Here is a 15,130-nt window from a genome sequence, read left to right as displayed (position 1 = left end):
GGGCGTGTCCAAGGACAAGCCCCGCCCCCGGCGCGCGTGCCCGCAGGCGCGGTCGCCCTGTGGGATCCCCCATAGGATCCCCCATAGGATCCCCCACGGGATCCCCTATGGCAGCGAACCAGCCTTTCACAGCCCCTGTAGCCCTTCTCGAGGTGCCCTATGGCCCCTATAAACCCCTACATAGCGTGCCCTATGGACCCTATAGCGACCCCTACGGTCCATATTGAGGCTCCTATGGCCCCTATAACGCCTATGAAGGGCCTTATATCCCTATAGAGCCCCCATAACCCCTATGAAAACACCTATAACCCCCTATAACCCCTATGAAGATCCCTATATAAACCCTATAGAGCCCCCTATAACCCCCACGAGAACCCCTACAACCCCTATAAAGCCCCCTGCAACCCCTATGCCCCCCATCCACTCGCCTACACCCCACCCCAACACTCCTTTTAAACCGTCTCGTGCCCCCCTTCCCATCCTCTCCCACCTCCCTTTAACCCTTCATGCCCCGTCCCACAGCCCTCCCCGGCCCCTATAGCCCCTATATGTATCCCGCTCCCCAATAAAAGAGGGGTGCAGGCAGCTGAACAGGCGGAGGGGCCGCAGGGTCCCTTTATGAAGCATCAAATATACAGTCTCTTATATACAGGGCCCGGCGCGGGCTCATGCGGACCCGGACGGGGCTGGGGGAGGGTTTTGGGGGGGAGGGGGCGGGGGAAAAAGGTTTGGGGGGGTTGGGGGAAGGATTTGGGGGAGGGGTTAAAGTGCCATGTGACATTCAGCCTGAGCCGGGCAGGGGGAGATGGGGACGGGGAGAGGGGAGGGGGGGTGGAGGGAGTGTTTATCCTACAAGGCCAGAAGATCCCCTCCCCTTAAAAAATAATGGGGTGGGGGGTGTCCCCCACCCCCCCGTGAGCAGCCAAACACGAGCCACGTGCAAGGGGTGTGTTTTTTTGGGGGGGTGGGAGGTACAAAAAGAGCCGCCGCATCGTGAGTTGTGTCCGTTCTCTGATGCGGGGGGGGGTCGCGTGGGGGGGTGTTTGGGGAGGGGTCAGACGACGGTGCTGATGCGGTTCCCCGGTTTGGGTTTGGGGGGGCCCTGTCCGGTTTGGGCCAACGGGGAGGTGGGACCGGCGGGGGAGTGGGGGCTGAGGGGGGTGTGGGGCGAAGGGGGGGGGCAAAGGGGGGTAAGAGGGGTGGGGGGGGGATGGGGGAATGGGGAGGGGGGTGGTGGTGGTGATGATGATGATGGTGGTGGTGATGGGGTGGGGGGGCCGCCACCCCACCACCTCCTCCTCCTCCCCCTCCCCGCAAAGCCCCCCCCGGCCGGACCCCCCCACCCCACCCCCCCCACCGAAAACGAAGTGTTTGGCGGCAGCGGGCCCGGGGGGGGGGGGCGGGGGGGGGTGGTGGTGAGGGGGCGGGCCGGGGGGGGTAACCGTGGGGCAGCCCGTGGTGGGGTGGAGCGGGGCTGTAGAGGGGGAGAGGGGAAAGGGGTTGTCGTGGGGGTCCCGGGGGGGCCCCTCCCCTTTTGCCGGGTCGGTGTAAGGTGTAATGGGGGTGCGGGGGGGGGAACCCCCCCCCGGGAGGGCCGTGCTGCACGGGGGGGAGCGGACAACGGGGGTTGGGGTCCCCCGTGGAAGCGGGGGGGGGGCTCCGGCGGCGATGGCGGGGAGCGGGGGGGGGGGGCGCGGGGCGGGCGGGAGGAGGGGGCTGCTGGGGGTAAGGGGGAGGGGGCGGCGGAGGAGGTCCGGGACCACCCCCTCCTCCCACCGCCACCATCCCCCCTCCCCCGCCGGCCCCGTGACAATACTGAGCGTGGAGTGCCTGCAGCTTGGACGGACCCTCGGGGGCCTGGGGGGGCGCGGGGGGTGGATGGTGATGATGGTGGGACGATGACGCCGAGGACGAAGAAGCCGAAGCCGACGTGGGACCCCCGACCCCGGGATGGTGGGAGGGGGGGGGTGGGGGGGGGGCCGGGGGGTCCTTTCCCCCTCCGGCTCCCGAACAGGGACCCCAAGAAGGAGGAAGAGTTGGAGACGGGGCGGGCGGGGGGCGGTTTGTAGCCCTCAGGAGCTCCGCCGGGACCCCCCCCCACCACCACCAACCCCCCCCCATGGGGGTCGCGCCCGCTCCGACGCCTCGCGCCTGGGGTCGGGGGCTGCTGATGATGGAGCCCTGGGGGGGGGAAAGGGGCGGAGTCAGGCGGCGAGGCCACGCCCACAGCCAGCGAGGCCACGCCCCCGGCCCGTCAGGCCCCGCCCCCCTCTCTGATTGGCTGTGGCTGTGCCAATGGCCACGCCCCCGGCCACGCCCCGCCCCAACAGGCGGGCGCTCGGACTCAGCTGCGCGGGGGGGGCGGGGTGTTTGCATAGGGGCAGGTGACCCCTCCCAAAACCACCCCCGCTCACCTCGATGGTGCTGTCCAGGGACCCCACGCTGTTCCTCCGGCCGCGTTTTCCTGGGTGGACACACACACACATACAGCATTGGGGGGTGGGGGCTCCCTCTGCTGTGACCCCTCACCCCCAACTCCCCCCCTCCCCTGGGGTCACAGTAAGCCCGCCTGCGTGTCCCCAAATGACCCCTAAAGCCCCCCCCAGAAGACCCCAAGCGCCCCTAGGAGACCCCCAAATGCCCCGCAGGAAACCACAAACAACCCCCAAGAAACCCCAAACACCCCCCAGGACACCCCAAATCCCTTCTCCAGAGCCCCTTAACCCTCCCAGGAGACCCCAAACGCCCCCAGAGGACCCCCAGAAGCCCCTCCCCGAGCCCCCCGCTCCCCTCAGGGGTCTCACCGCTGTCGGACAGGTCCCGGAGGGAGCTGCTCAGGGCGCTTCGCTTCAGCCCCTCCCCCGGCGCGAAGGGCTCGTCCAGGCTGCTGCGGCTCAGCCCGTTCAGAGCCTCCCGGGGGGTGCCCCCGGTGCGCGGGCCCGACACCCCCTTCTGCTTCTCCAGCTCGGCTGGGAACAGGGGGAGGGATGAGGGGCCTCCCGGTCCCACCAGTGGCTCCCAGTCACACCAGTGCCCCCCCACACCCCAGCCCAGCGCTCCCAGTGTCCTCCCAGTGCCCCTTCCATCAGCCCAGTGGCCCCCCCACACACCAGCCCAGTGCCTCCCCCATCCCAGTGCTCTTAGTGTCTTCCCAGTGCCCTCCCCAACCCATCCCAGCGCTCCCAGTGCCCCTCCTCCCCCATCCCAGTGCCCCCCCGGCCCATCCCAGAGCTCCCAGTGCCTGTCTCACCCTCCACTCGGTACTTCTCCATCTCCTGCACCTCGGCCACGGACTCCCTGAGGTCGCTGGCAAAGCGCAGCCTGTCCTGGGGACTCGGCGCGTTGAACACGATCAGAACCTTCCTCTCCCCGCCTGGCGCTGCCGACAGCAGCTTGATCCCAAACTGGTAATCTGGGGTGGGTCAGCAGAGGTGAGGAGGTGCTGGGGTGGGGGGCTGGGGAGGATGGATGTGGGGTGTCCTGGGGGTGGGTCAGGAGGTGCTGGGGTGGGGGGCTGGGGAGGATGGACGTGGGGTGTCCTGGGGGTGGGTCAGGAGGTGCTGGGGTGGGGGGCTGGGGAGGATGGATGTGGGGTGTCCTGGGCGTGGGTCAGGAGGTGCTGGGGTGGGGGGCTGGGGAGGATGGACGTGGGGTGTCCTGGGGCTCACAGGCGTTCTGGAAGAGCTGCATGTGCATCTCGACCAGGGGGAAGCTCTGACGGAAGCTGTAGGTCACCAGGATCTTCTTCTTCTGGAAGATCTTTGTCACCTAACCCCCAAAAAGCCACCAACAGAGTCACAGAGGGAAAAGATCCCCATCCCAACCCCAAAAGCAACTCCCCAGAGGTTGGGGCGTCCCTCTGGCCTTTGGGGACTCACCACCAGCAGGTCGTTGAAGAGGAAAACCTCTCTCTGGTGCAGCCCCAGGCGCTGGGGACGGTTGGGGTCGGGGACCTCGTAGAGCTGGCAGCAGCAAACCAGGCGCCGGTGGGGCAGGGACAGAACCTGGGGACGGGAGACAGAACCTCAGGGGGCGGTGGGTGGCATCTCCTGGCCTGACACAGCTCTGGGTTTTGCCATCAGCTCACCCAAAAAACACGCTTTTCCCTCACAAGTGCAACAACATTCCGCTTGTGCCCTTCAGAACTCCAACAAAACTCCACCTTTCCCTCAAATCTCCACCAAAAACCCACTTTTTCCCCTCCAACCTCCCCTCAAACCCCCTTTTCCCCCCAGACCCCCCCAGGACCCAACCCACCGGCTTCTTGCCGACGATCATGCGCTCCACGGCCTGCACCTGCGACACGTGGTCGTCGTTGGTCCTCAGCTCCCGGCTCTGGATGCGTTGGTAGATGCCCACCAGCATGTCCCGGGGAATGTCCTCCCCGTTGTCCACCCCTGTGACACACCCCAGGTGCCTTCATCTCCAACCCCCCCCCGAGGAGGAGGAGGAGTCCTCACATTCCCCCTGAGGAGGAGGAGGAGGGTAAGGAAGGACCCGCCTCACCTCGGAGGTTCTTGATGAAGTCCTCCAGCTTCATCTTGCGCTCGGCCTTGACGCTGGGGCTGTACATGTCGGTGTTGAGGAGGATGATGGCGAAGGCCAGGATGAAGATGGTGTCCGGGTTGCGGAACTGGCGCAGCAGGGCCGCGTTACACACGCAGTAGCGTTGGCTGCGGGGGGGGGGTTGGTGGGTGGTGGTGGTGGGGATGGAGGGGGATGGACAACCCCCAAAGGCCCAACCCTGGGCGCAGGGTGTTCCCCCAAGGGCCGTCTCCATGGAGATGGGACGGTCAATGCGAGGCCTGGAGCGGTCCAGGAGCTCTTGTGTGTGGGGTCACCACCTCCAAGGGCCTCCAGGTCAGCCCAGAGTCACCTGGGGCCACCAACCCCGTGGCGTGGTGGCCACCATCTCCACCATCTCCCTCCTGCTCAACCCATGGAGTCACCTGGGGCCAACAACCATGGCACGTTGACCACGACCTCCATCATCACCCTCCTGATCCTCCCGCTCAACCCATGGAGTCATTTGGAGCCACCAACCATGGCACCACCTCCACCATCTCCCTCTTGATCCTCCGGCTCACCAAACCCATCTCCCCACGGCCACCACCCAACCTCCTGGTGACCTGAGGCAGATGCGGATGAGAAGATGCTCCTGCTCTTCCTCACCTGAAGGCCTCGATCAAGCGCTCGACCTTCTGAGCTTCCCCTTGCACCCGGATGTGCGACTGGAACTTGCGCAGAGCCTCATCCAGCTCCATCCCGGAGAAATCCATCTCATCCACCACACAGCTGCGAGGAGAGAGCGCCCAGGGGGTCATCCCAGGCTTTGGTGGGACCCCAGACCCTCGTGTCCCTCTCCCAGCCCCGTGGGGGGGGTCCCTCACTCCAGCACGTCGCGGTTGAACTGCTTCTGGCGGTTGCCCAGGAACTCGCCGATCATCTGGCGGCTCAGCCCCTTCCTCTCCAGGATGAAATGGGCCACCCCCACCGGCGTGTCCGACAGGAAGCCCCTCTCGATCAGGTACTGGATCCCCTTCTCCGGCTTCCTGAGCAGATGATGGCTGGTGGGTCCCATCTCCATGTCTCAAGGTGGATCCCATCTCCCCCATCCCCCTCTGAGATGTGACTTTCCCCTGGTTGTGGGGTTGTTTGGGTACCTGTGGGGTCACCTCAAGGGCAGCTGGAGGTGGTTGGGTTTGGGGGAGAACCTATGGGGTTACTCAGAAGGTCGTAATGGCTTGGACACCTAGAATATCTCCATCAGAGGGGCACCTAGAACACCACCTTGGCTACTGGGCCCCCCCTCAACCTCCCCCACAGCCCCACCACAACATTCCCTGAACCACCCACCGCATCCTCCTCCAGGCCCACCTCAAAACCTCCCCCTCTCATCGCCTCAGGACCCCCAAAACCACACCCCAACCCCACTATGGGACCCCCAGACTCCATCCCACGTCCAACCTCCCCCCTTCCCCAGCAGCCCCCCCCCTCACTTGTTGAAGAGGTTGAGGCCGATGCGGTACTGGCGCCGCTGCACCACGTCGTTGTTGAGGGCCGGCGAGTCCCAGCTCTGCCGCACTTCCCGCTGGTACGTGGCTTTGCCGGGGGGTCCCGCGGCACCGGGGGGTTGTGGGGGGGCCGTAGGGGGTGGCGGGTGGCGGTGGGGGGGGTCTCCTCAAACTATCCCGGGACGAGGAACCCGAAGAGCAGTTGAGGGTCTCGTTGGAGTTGGAGCTGCTCCCCAAGCTCTCGTTGTCGACTTCTGAACCTTCCTCGGCGGCCGGGGGGCGGGGGGCGGGGGGCCGGGGGGTTGCTGGGGGGGGGCTTCGGGGTGAAAGCAACGATGAGGGGGGCCTCCACGGGGTAAGGTCCCCCCCCGCCCCGGCCCCTTCGGGTTCGTAGGGACCCCCCCGGTTGAGGGAGCCGCGGTCCGAGCGGTCGCTGAGGTCGGCCGAGCTGTCGCTGGGGGGTTCCACCGTCAGCAGAGGGGGGGTGACCCCCCCCCCCCTCCTCCTCCCCCCACCCCTCCTCCCCCGCCGCGGCCCCGACACTCCAAACACGGAGGGGGGGCCGCGGCGAGGGGCTTCCTCGGCCCCTCCCCCACCCCAGCGCTCGAGGGGGCCAGGGGGGTTGTTGGGGGGGGGGTAGGGGGGGGTGGGGGAGGGGCTGGGGGCGGGGGGGGGGCAGGGGCCAGCCCCGGTGATGGGTTCGGGGGGGGAGGGTTCAGGGCTGGGGGGGGCGGTCGGGGGAGTGGGGGGAGCCGGGGAGCCCCTCGTCCAGGTAGAGGGTGACGTCGCTGGCGGACGGTGGCGGCGCTGTCCCCCGCGGGGGGGGCTGAGGCTCCGGGGGGAACCCCACGACCCCCCCCCCAGCGCCTCGTCAATGGAGGCGGCCAAAGACTTCACCTGGGGGGGACACACACAGAGACACCGGCCTAAGCCCCCATGGACCCTGTGACCCCTCCCCAGGACCCGCCATGATCTCCCCAATCCCCACGACCCCCCAGTCCCCACCCCCATGACCCCATGACCTCCTGTGACCCTGTGACCTCACCCCACGACCCCTCAATCCCCACGACCTCCAACCCTCACCCCATGACCCTATGACCCCCTCACCCTCCATGACCCCCCAATCCCTACCCCATGACCTCCCACGACCCCCATGACCTCCCACGACCCCAATGACCCCCCCATGACCCCGTGACCTCTCCCCACGACCTCCCCTGACACCGTCACCCCCCCCGTGACCCCTCTACCTGCTGCGCAAAGGCCTCCTCCAGGTCGGCGCCGCCGGGTCCGAAATCAGCCGAGGCCGAGAGCTGCCGGGGGGGGGCTCCCCACCACTCCCCCCCCCACTCCCCCACCCCCCCCCTCCCCCCACTCCCCCTTCCCCACCCCCCTCCCCCGTCCAAACCCGCCCGACACGACCCCCCGTATCGAGCCGCCCGTCGGGGTCCCCCCCAGAACCCCTTCGTCCAGCGAAGCGGGCTTGCCCTGGAAGTAGGGCGGGGGCGGGAGCGGGGGTCCCGGGGCCGGGACGGGGGGGTCCCCTGTCGTACTCCTCGAAGGAGAACTGCAGGCGGAGGCCGGGCAGGGCCAGGCGCCGGGCGCGACCCCCCTCGCTGCGCAGCCGCTCGAACTTCTGCGCCATGCGGTAGCGCCGGAAGGCGGCCTGGATGGTGCGGGCGGCGCGGCGCGTGCGGAAGTAGCCCCCGTACTTGCGCTCCAGCATCTCCACCTGCGGGGCGAGGCGGGCACCGGGGCACGGCGGGGGACGGGGGGGATGGAGGGGGAGGTGGTTGGGATAGTGGGGGATGGAGGGCGAGGTGGTTGGGATGGTGGGGGATGGAGGGCGAGGTGGTTGGGATGGTGGGGGATGGAGGGGGAGGTGGTTGGGATGGTGGGGGATGGAGGGCGAGGTGGTTGGGATGGTGGGGGATGGAGGGGGAGGTGGTTGGGATGGTGGGAGAAGTGGGGAGATGGAGAGAGAGGTGGTTGGGATGGTGGGGGATGGAGGGGGGAGGTGGTTGGGATGGAGGGGGAGGTGGTTGGGACGTTGGGGAGATGGAGAGGGATGGTTTGGACGTCGGGGAATGGAAGGGGAGGTGGGGAGATTGAGGGGGAGGTGGGGACGTTGGGCAGATGGAAGGTTGGTTGGGATGTTGGGGGGATGGAGGGGAGGTGGGGACGTTGGGGAGATGGTGACATCGTGGGGGACGTTGGGGGAGATGGGGGCACAGGGGACACGACAGAAGGGACAAAGGGGACACGGAGGGGCCGGGGCAGGAGGACCCAGGTGAGGCCAGAGCCGAGGAGCTGCAGCTGGCAGCAGCGGGACGGGCCTCAGGGAGGGGGTTTGGGGTGTCCCCAGAGGGGCCCCAAGGTACCTTCTTGTCCTGCAGGTCAGTGGAGAGCTCGTAGCTGTCACTCAGAGCCTTCGGCCTCTTGCTCTCCTCCTCCTCCTCCTGCTTGCGCAGGGCCACGCTGGCGGGTTGCGGGGGCAGCCGGGGCCAGGCCAAACCCGGGGACCCCCCCCCGGGACCCCCCCCCGGAACTTCCTGCTCCTTGGGGGGTGGGTTGGGGCAGCCCACAGTACTGGGGGGGTCTCCCGGGGCTGTCGGGTACCGGCCCCCCCCCCCTCACTGCCCGGAGCTTCGCCATCCACGCTGTGGGGACACGGGAGGGGGGGCAGGTCAGGACCCCCCCCAACAAACCTCCCTGAGACACCCCTCCCCACACCAAGAGGCCTCAAAGACCCCCCCCCTACCGCCCCCTCCAAGACACACACACGGGTCTGCCCCCCACACCCCCCCAAAGGATGCCCCCGACCTGAGAAGGGAAAGTGGGGAGGGGGGGATGTGGGGGGGGGGGGTGTGGACATGGGATGGGGGGGACACACAGGGGGTGTGGGGGTGGGGCAGACAGAAACACAGACACGAGACACACAGCCCCTCCCCCCATCCCCAGGGCACCCCGAGGTGGGGCTGGACTGGGGGGGTAAGGGGGGGTCAGAGCACCCCGGGAGGGGCAGAACGGGCGGGGGGGGAGGTCAGGCACATAAATTGGGGGCGTCTCACCTCCCAAAACCCCCTCGAAATCCCGGGGAGGGTGGGGGAAGGGCTGGTGGGGGAGGGGAATCCCGCGAGCGTTTTGAGGAGTGGGGGGGATGTTCCTGGGGGAGGGGAGGATGTTAAAGGCGGTTTTTTTGGGGGGGGTCTCAGGTTTGGGGAGGGGGTTTTCCCCGACTCACCCGTGCAGCAGATGCTGCCGGAGCGGGCCCCCCCCCCCCCCGGCGCCGGTCCGCGGTGCATTGCAGACACCACATCGCTGGGGGGGGGTCTCGGGGGGCGGAGAGACCCCTCCCCACGGGAACGGGGTCCCCGGATGGGGGGGGCAAAAGGGTGGGGGAGGGGAAAGGGGGGGGTTCCGTCTCCTCCGCAGCAACACCCAGGGCCCGGATGGGGTTGGGGGGGGGGGGTGGGAGGAGCTGTAGGAGCGACCCTCCCTCCCCCACCCCACCGAGCGACCCCCCCGCGCCGGCTGCGATTTGGGCTCGCCCGGGGTGTTGCGGGGGGAGGGGGTTCCCACGCTATTTTGGGGAGGGGGATGCTTGACCCCTCGTGTAGGGGGGGGGGATGGAAGGGTTGGGGGGAAACTTACGCCCCTCTCTTCAATTTAGGGGAGCGCGCACAGACGCGGGGGGAGGTAATTCGGGGAGGGGGGGTCAATGGGCTCGTCTGGCACCAGGGGCATGCGCGGAGCGACCCCTCCGACCCCCCCCCAAACGCCCCCCCGGGACGGCGGTTGCCACGGTGACGCGTTGCCAGGTTCGGTTGTCACGGTCGGGGGGGGGGGGAAGCTCGGATGCCCCCCTGGGTTTCCCCCGAGGATGGGATGGGGGGGGATGGGGGGTCCCGGATGAGCTCCTCCCCGCCCCTCCCCCCCCCCCAAAGTCACCGCCTTCTCCCCCAAAATAGCGCGAGGAGGCGCCGGGATGGAGGCGTCGCCATGGCAACCGCCCCCAAACAGCCTCCCCCCGCCCCGAAACGGGAGTTCGAAGCCAAGAGGGAGCCCACAGGGCCCTGGGGAAGTTATAGGGGTCCCTACAGATCCCTGGGGATGCACGTGGCACCTGTAGATCCCTGGGAATGCATGCAGCCCTTCTAGATCCCTAGAGACCTCTATAGCTCCTATCAATCCATGGGGATGCACGTGGCAGCTATAGATCCCTGGGGATCTACACACCCCCTATAAATCCCTCGGGATGCCTGCAGCCCTTATAGATCCCTAGGGATCTCTATAGCCCCTATAGATCCCTAAGGGATGCATATAGCCCCTGTAGATCCCTAGGAATCCATACAGCCCCTATAGGTCCCTAGGAATGTATATGGCACCTATAGATCCCAGGGGATGTATACAGCCCCTACAGATCCCTAAGGGATGCACATGGCCCCTGTAGATCCCTGGGGATCCATACAGCCCCTATAGGTCCTCCCAGACCCACGTGACACCCATAGGTGCCAGAGACCCCCCCACCATCCCCATGTGACCCCCCTCGGGGTCTCTCTCTGACCTTCTACAGCCTGGGGAGAGGTCCCTATAGATCCTGGGGGAGGTCCCTATAGATCCCAGTGGATCCCTATAGATCCTGGGGGTCCCTACAGCCCCTATGGGGGGGGGCTCTTACCTTTGGGTGGGGGGAGGTTGGAGCACCTGAGAGGACCCAGAGGTGGCACCTGGATGTGGGGGGTTGGGGAGGACACAGACGAGGGGAGACGATGGACGGACAGAGGGGTATGGGGAAAGGTATGGGGGGGTTAAGGGGAGGGGAGCATGGGGGGTATCATAATGGGGGATCAAGAGAGGAGAGAAAAGACGAGTCAGGAGCTGGTGGCGGCACAGACACACAGACACGGCAGGGGGGGCACTGGGACAGACTGGGGGGCACTGGGACAGATTGGGGGGGGAACAAGATGAGGGAGGGGCCGGAGGGATCCACTGGATTCCCCCCAAGGGGTTGGGAATGGGATCAGCCCCAGGGCGGCGGGTCCAGCCCCCCCCCAGCGATGTGTTGTCCCCCCCCCGTATGATGCCACACGCCCCCCCCCCCAAGCCCCCCCCCCCCCCGATTTCGGGTCGGTGGTTGCCATGGCGACGCCTCCCCCGGCTGTCAGAGCCGGCACCGGCCGCCCCCCGGCGCTGTCGCCAGGCAACGGCCGCCCTGGCAGAGGGGGGGGTTACACATGGCCTCCCCCCAGCCCTGTCGCGACATGACGTGGCCCTGTCGTGACATCCTCACGGGGACGGGGCCATGGCTCGGCCCAGCAACTGGGCACCCCTGTCGCAATGGGGCGGCCTCGTCACGACACACACACTCTGGTGCAACAAGTCACCCCCATGAGGACAGACCAGCCTTGTCACGACACACTTTGTCGTGACAGATCACCCCTGTTAGGACAGATCGGCCTTGTCACGACACAGACACTCTGTGCAACAGGCCACCCCTGTCATGACAAATTGGCCCTGTCATGACACACTTGGTCGCGATAGCTCAGCCTTGTCACGACACAGACCCTCTGTGGCCACAGTCCAGCCCTGCTGTAGATGGCTGATGGTGTCATGACACATCCTGCTCTGTCATAGCCACGTGCATCCTGTCGTGACAGGGGCAGCCCCGTCGCAATAGCTCATCATGAGGAGGTCACGGGGAGGTCAAAGGTCATGGGGAGGTCAAAGGTCATTTGGGGGGGGGTGTTGGTACTGACCTCACTGTCCTGGAGCTGTCTCGGTCTGACCTTGGTGGGGAGGAAAGCGGGGGGGGGAGTGTCAGTGCCACAGACCCTCCCCCTCACTGAGGAGACCCCCACCTGACCCCCCTTTCACCCAGGGACCCCTCTGTGTCCCCCTCCCCACTCCTTCAGGCATGTGCCCCCACCCCAGGGCTCTGGGAACCCCTCCAGGCCAGACAGATGGGTCAGGGGAGGGGGATGGGGGGGGCTGTGACGTCTGTGGCCTCGGGTGCTCCCCCCCCATGGAGCCACCACCTGTGCCCACAACCCCCCCCCACCAGCCAAACAGACCCCTCCCGCCCAGCCCCAGGGCTGTGATGAGCTCAGCCTGGCCTCAGGGTGCTGCAATGGGGGCGTTGTGGGGGTAAAAGGGAGTGGGAGGGGATTTTGGGGTGGGGGAGCATCAGAGAGGGAGCTGGTGGGGGGGGTCTCAGGGAGGTCTCAGGTTTTTTGGGGGGTCCTTACTTGCGCTGCAGGGTGGTGGCAGGACTGGTGCTGGCGCTGGTGCTGTGCCCCCCTCCTCCGGGGCTGGAGCTGCGGGAGGGGGCCTCGGCTCAGTGGCCCCCGCGGCCAATCCCGCTCCCAGTCCCGCTGGGCCCCAGCACAACGCTCCCCGGGCAGGATATGGCCCTTCCCGGTCCATACACGAGCCGTAAGGACCTTCCCGGCTCCGGTACTGCAGCTCCCGCTCCAGGCAGCTCAGGTATTGCCCCTCGTGCTCCAGGTGACCCTGGTATTGCCCCTCGTGGTCCATACGGCCTTGGTATTGCCCCTCGTGGTCCATGTGGCTCTGATACGGCCCTTCACGGTCCAGGTGACCTTGATATTGTCCCTCATGGTCTATACGGCCCTGATATTGCCCCTCATGGTCCATATGGCTCTGATACGGCCCCTCGCGGTCCATACGACCTTGGTATTGCCCCTCACGCTCTGCATGACCCTGATATTGCCCCTCGTGGTCCAGATGACCCTGATACGGCCCCTCGTGGTCCATCCGGCCCTGGTAAGGCCCCTCGTGGTCCATATGGCTCTGATACGGCCCCTCGTGGTCCAGATGACCCTGATACGGCCCCTCGTGGTCCAGATGGCTCTGATACGGCCCCTCATGGTCCATATGGCCCTGATACGGCCCCTCCCTCTCCGCCTGGCTCAGGAACTGCCCGTCGCGGTCCATCCGTGGGGGATATTGCCCGTCGCGCTCCAGGCGAGGCTGATACTGCACCTCCCTGTCCAGGCAGCCGCGGAACTGCCCGTCCCTGGGGTGGGGAGGGGGCTGCCTCTCGCGCTCCTTCCTGCTCTGGTGGGCTCTGTCGCGCTCGGGCCGGGCCGGGTACAGCCCGTCGCGGTCGGTCACGGCCTCGTACCGCCCGTACTGGCCGTCGGCGTGGGGCTGCGGCTCGGGGTGTCCCCCTCGGTACTGGCCGGCGGCGTCGGGCTCCAGGTGGTTTTGATGATATTGACCGTCGGGGTCAGGGTGGCCCTGGGGAGGGGGAAGGGGGGGGACACACACACAGATGGGGGGGTGATGGAGGGAAATGGGAGGGGTCTGTGGCCCTGGCACAGTCTATATGGCCCTAGGTTGGGCTCTATGGCCCTGGGACAGTCTCTATGACCCTAGACCCCCCCCCCTCAGCCCCTCCCAGAGCTGAGCTGCTCCATATCCCCCCCCTTCGTCCCCTGAACCCCCCTAAAAAAGGACTCCCCACTCCTTCCCCACCCCCCCCAATCTTCCCCCCCCACTTCCACCATCTGCACTGTTTCCCCGCCCCCCTCCAACCCCCACCAAAACCCCTCCAACCACCCCCAATCCCCCCTCAACCGCCCCCTAACCTCTCAGGTGGTGCTGGGGGAGGGGGTCCAGGCACGTAACCCCCACACTCCCATCTCCACCTTCCCCCAAACTCCCTCCCAGCCCCTTAAAACCTATGTGACCCCCCCCAACCCCCACTCCTGCCACTTCCCCACCTCCCCCCAAACACCGTCAAATCCCCCCAAACCCTCTCTGAACCTCCCCCCAACCATCCCCCAACCCATCACCTGATGCCAGGGGGGGTCTGGCCATGTGACCCCCGACCCCCCGAACCTCCCCCTCCCCATCTCCAACCCCCCCCAAATCCCCTCAACCCCCCCCACTCCTCTCACCAGCTGCGCCCCCCGCGCCCCTCAATCTCCATCTGCCCCCCAAACCCCCTTCAATCCCCCCTCAAACGTGCTCCAACCCCCCCCTCCTTCCTCTCACCTTATCGGGGGGTGGGTCCAGTCGCGCCCCCACAACCGCTCCAGACCCCCCTCCCCATCCCCAACCCCCCTCATCCTCTCACCTGGTGCCCCCCCAGCCCCCCTCCCACCACTCACCTGGTGCCGGGGGGCTCCGGTCGCGCCCCCCCCCGCGCCCCCCCGCTGCCGCAGGTGCCGGTTCTCCCGGGCCAGGCGCTGGAGCTGCCCCTCGAGCTGCGCGATCCGGCGCCGTTGCGACGCCAGGAGATGTCGTTGAGTCGCGATAATCCGGTTCAGCTCCAGCAGATACTCGACGGCACGGTCGGGGGGGTCAGCTCCGGGGACACCCCCTCCCCCTACACCACCTCCACCCCCCCCGACAACACCCCGGGGGGGGGAGCCGGTACCCCCCGAACCTTCCATCAGCCCCCCCGGAGGTAAAAAGGGGGATTAAGGGGGGGGCGGGGGGGGCAGGGATAGGGGAGGTCCTTATGGGGGGGGAGGTAAAAGGGGGAGGGGGGGAAGGCTTTGGAATGGGAGGGGGACTTAAAATGAAGTGGGGAGGGTCAAAATGAGGAGAGGGAGGTTAAAATGAAGGGGGGGGCATCTTAAAGTGAAGGGAAGGGGTTAAAATGAGATGGGGGGGGTCTTAAGGTTACAAGGAGGATCCTAAAATGAAAGGGGGGGGGGGTCTTAAAGTGAAGGGAAGAGTCCTAAAATGAAAGGGGGGGGGGCTAAAATAAGAGGGAGGAGATCTTAAAATTGGGGGGGGGGGGCTGCTCCTAAGAGACGAGGTGGGTCTGAATTTGGGGGGGGGGCAGTTAAAATGGGAGGGGGCTGCAGGGAGGGGCCTTGAGGTGAGTTGGAAGATGGGGGGTAATCTGGGGGGGGGACGACGCTGGGCTGGGGGTTCCGGCAGCCCTGAGGGTGTGGGGGGGGGTGGGGTTGGGGGCGTCTCGTAATCCGGGGGGGTTTGGTATCGATGTGGGGGGGAGTCTGTGATGGAAAGTGGGGGGGGGGGGTGTAAATGATGGGGGGGGGGGTTGCCCCGGACGAGGGGGCGGAGGAGGGGGGGGAGGGAAAAAGGGGGGAGGGGGGGAAGGGAAAAGGGGGGGGGGG

At 67.0% G+C, this 15,130-nt stretch overlaps 1 protein-coding gene across 1 annotated transcript; it reads right to left on the bottom strand.

The window, feature by feature from the left end:
• Nucleotides 1-1,054: 1,054 nt before the first annotated feature.
• Nucleotides 1,055-14,434, bottom strand: LOC133629037 (IQ motif and SEC7 domain-containing protein 2-like). Its single transcript, XM_062019650.1, is given in 23 exon segments — nucleotides 1,055-1,151; nucleotides 1,430-2,181; nucleotides 2,415-2,464; nucleotides 2,805-2,969; nucleotides 3,251-3,412; nucleotides 3,669-3,768; nucleotides 3,879-4,004; nucleotides 4,258-4,397; nucleotides 4,507-4,673; nucleotides 5,173-5,295; nucleotides 5,391-5,552; nucleotides 6,000-6,123; nucleotides 6,173-6,518; nucleotides 6,702-6,911; nucleotides 7,262-7,324; nucleotides 7,362-7,522; nucleotides 7,554-7,743; nucleotides 8,393-8,569; nucleotides 8,602-8,671; nucleotides 11,771-11,800; nucleotides 12,260-12,336; nucleotides 12,339-13,274; nucleotides 14,150-14,434. Coding segments are annotated over 23 exon segments (4,713 nt in total).
• Nucleotides 14,435-15,130: the final 696 nt, after the last annotated feature.

This window comes from Colius striatus, assembly GCF_028858725.1.
Source record: "Colius striatus isolate bColStr4 chromosome 26 unlocalized genomic scaffold, bColStr4.1.hap1 SUPER_26_unloc_2, whole genome shotgun sequence".
NCBI classification, from domain to species: Eukaryota; Metazoa; Chordata; class Aves; order Coliiformes; family Coliidae; genus Colius; species Colius striatus.
The sequence above is the reverse complement of the archived record's forward strand: the minus strand, read 5'-3'. Positions and strand labels throughout refer to the sequence as shown.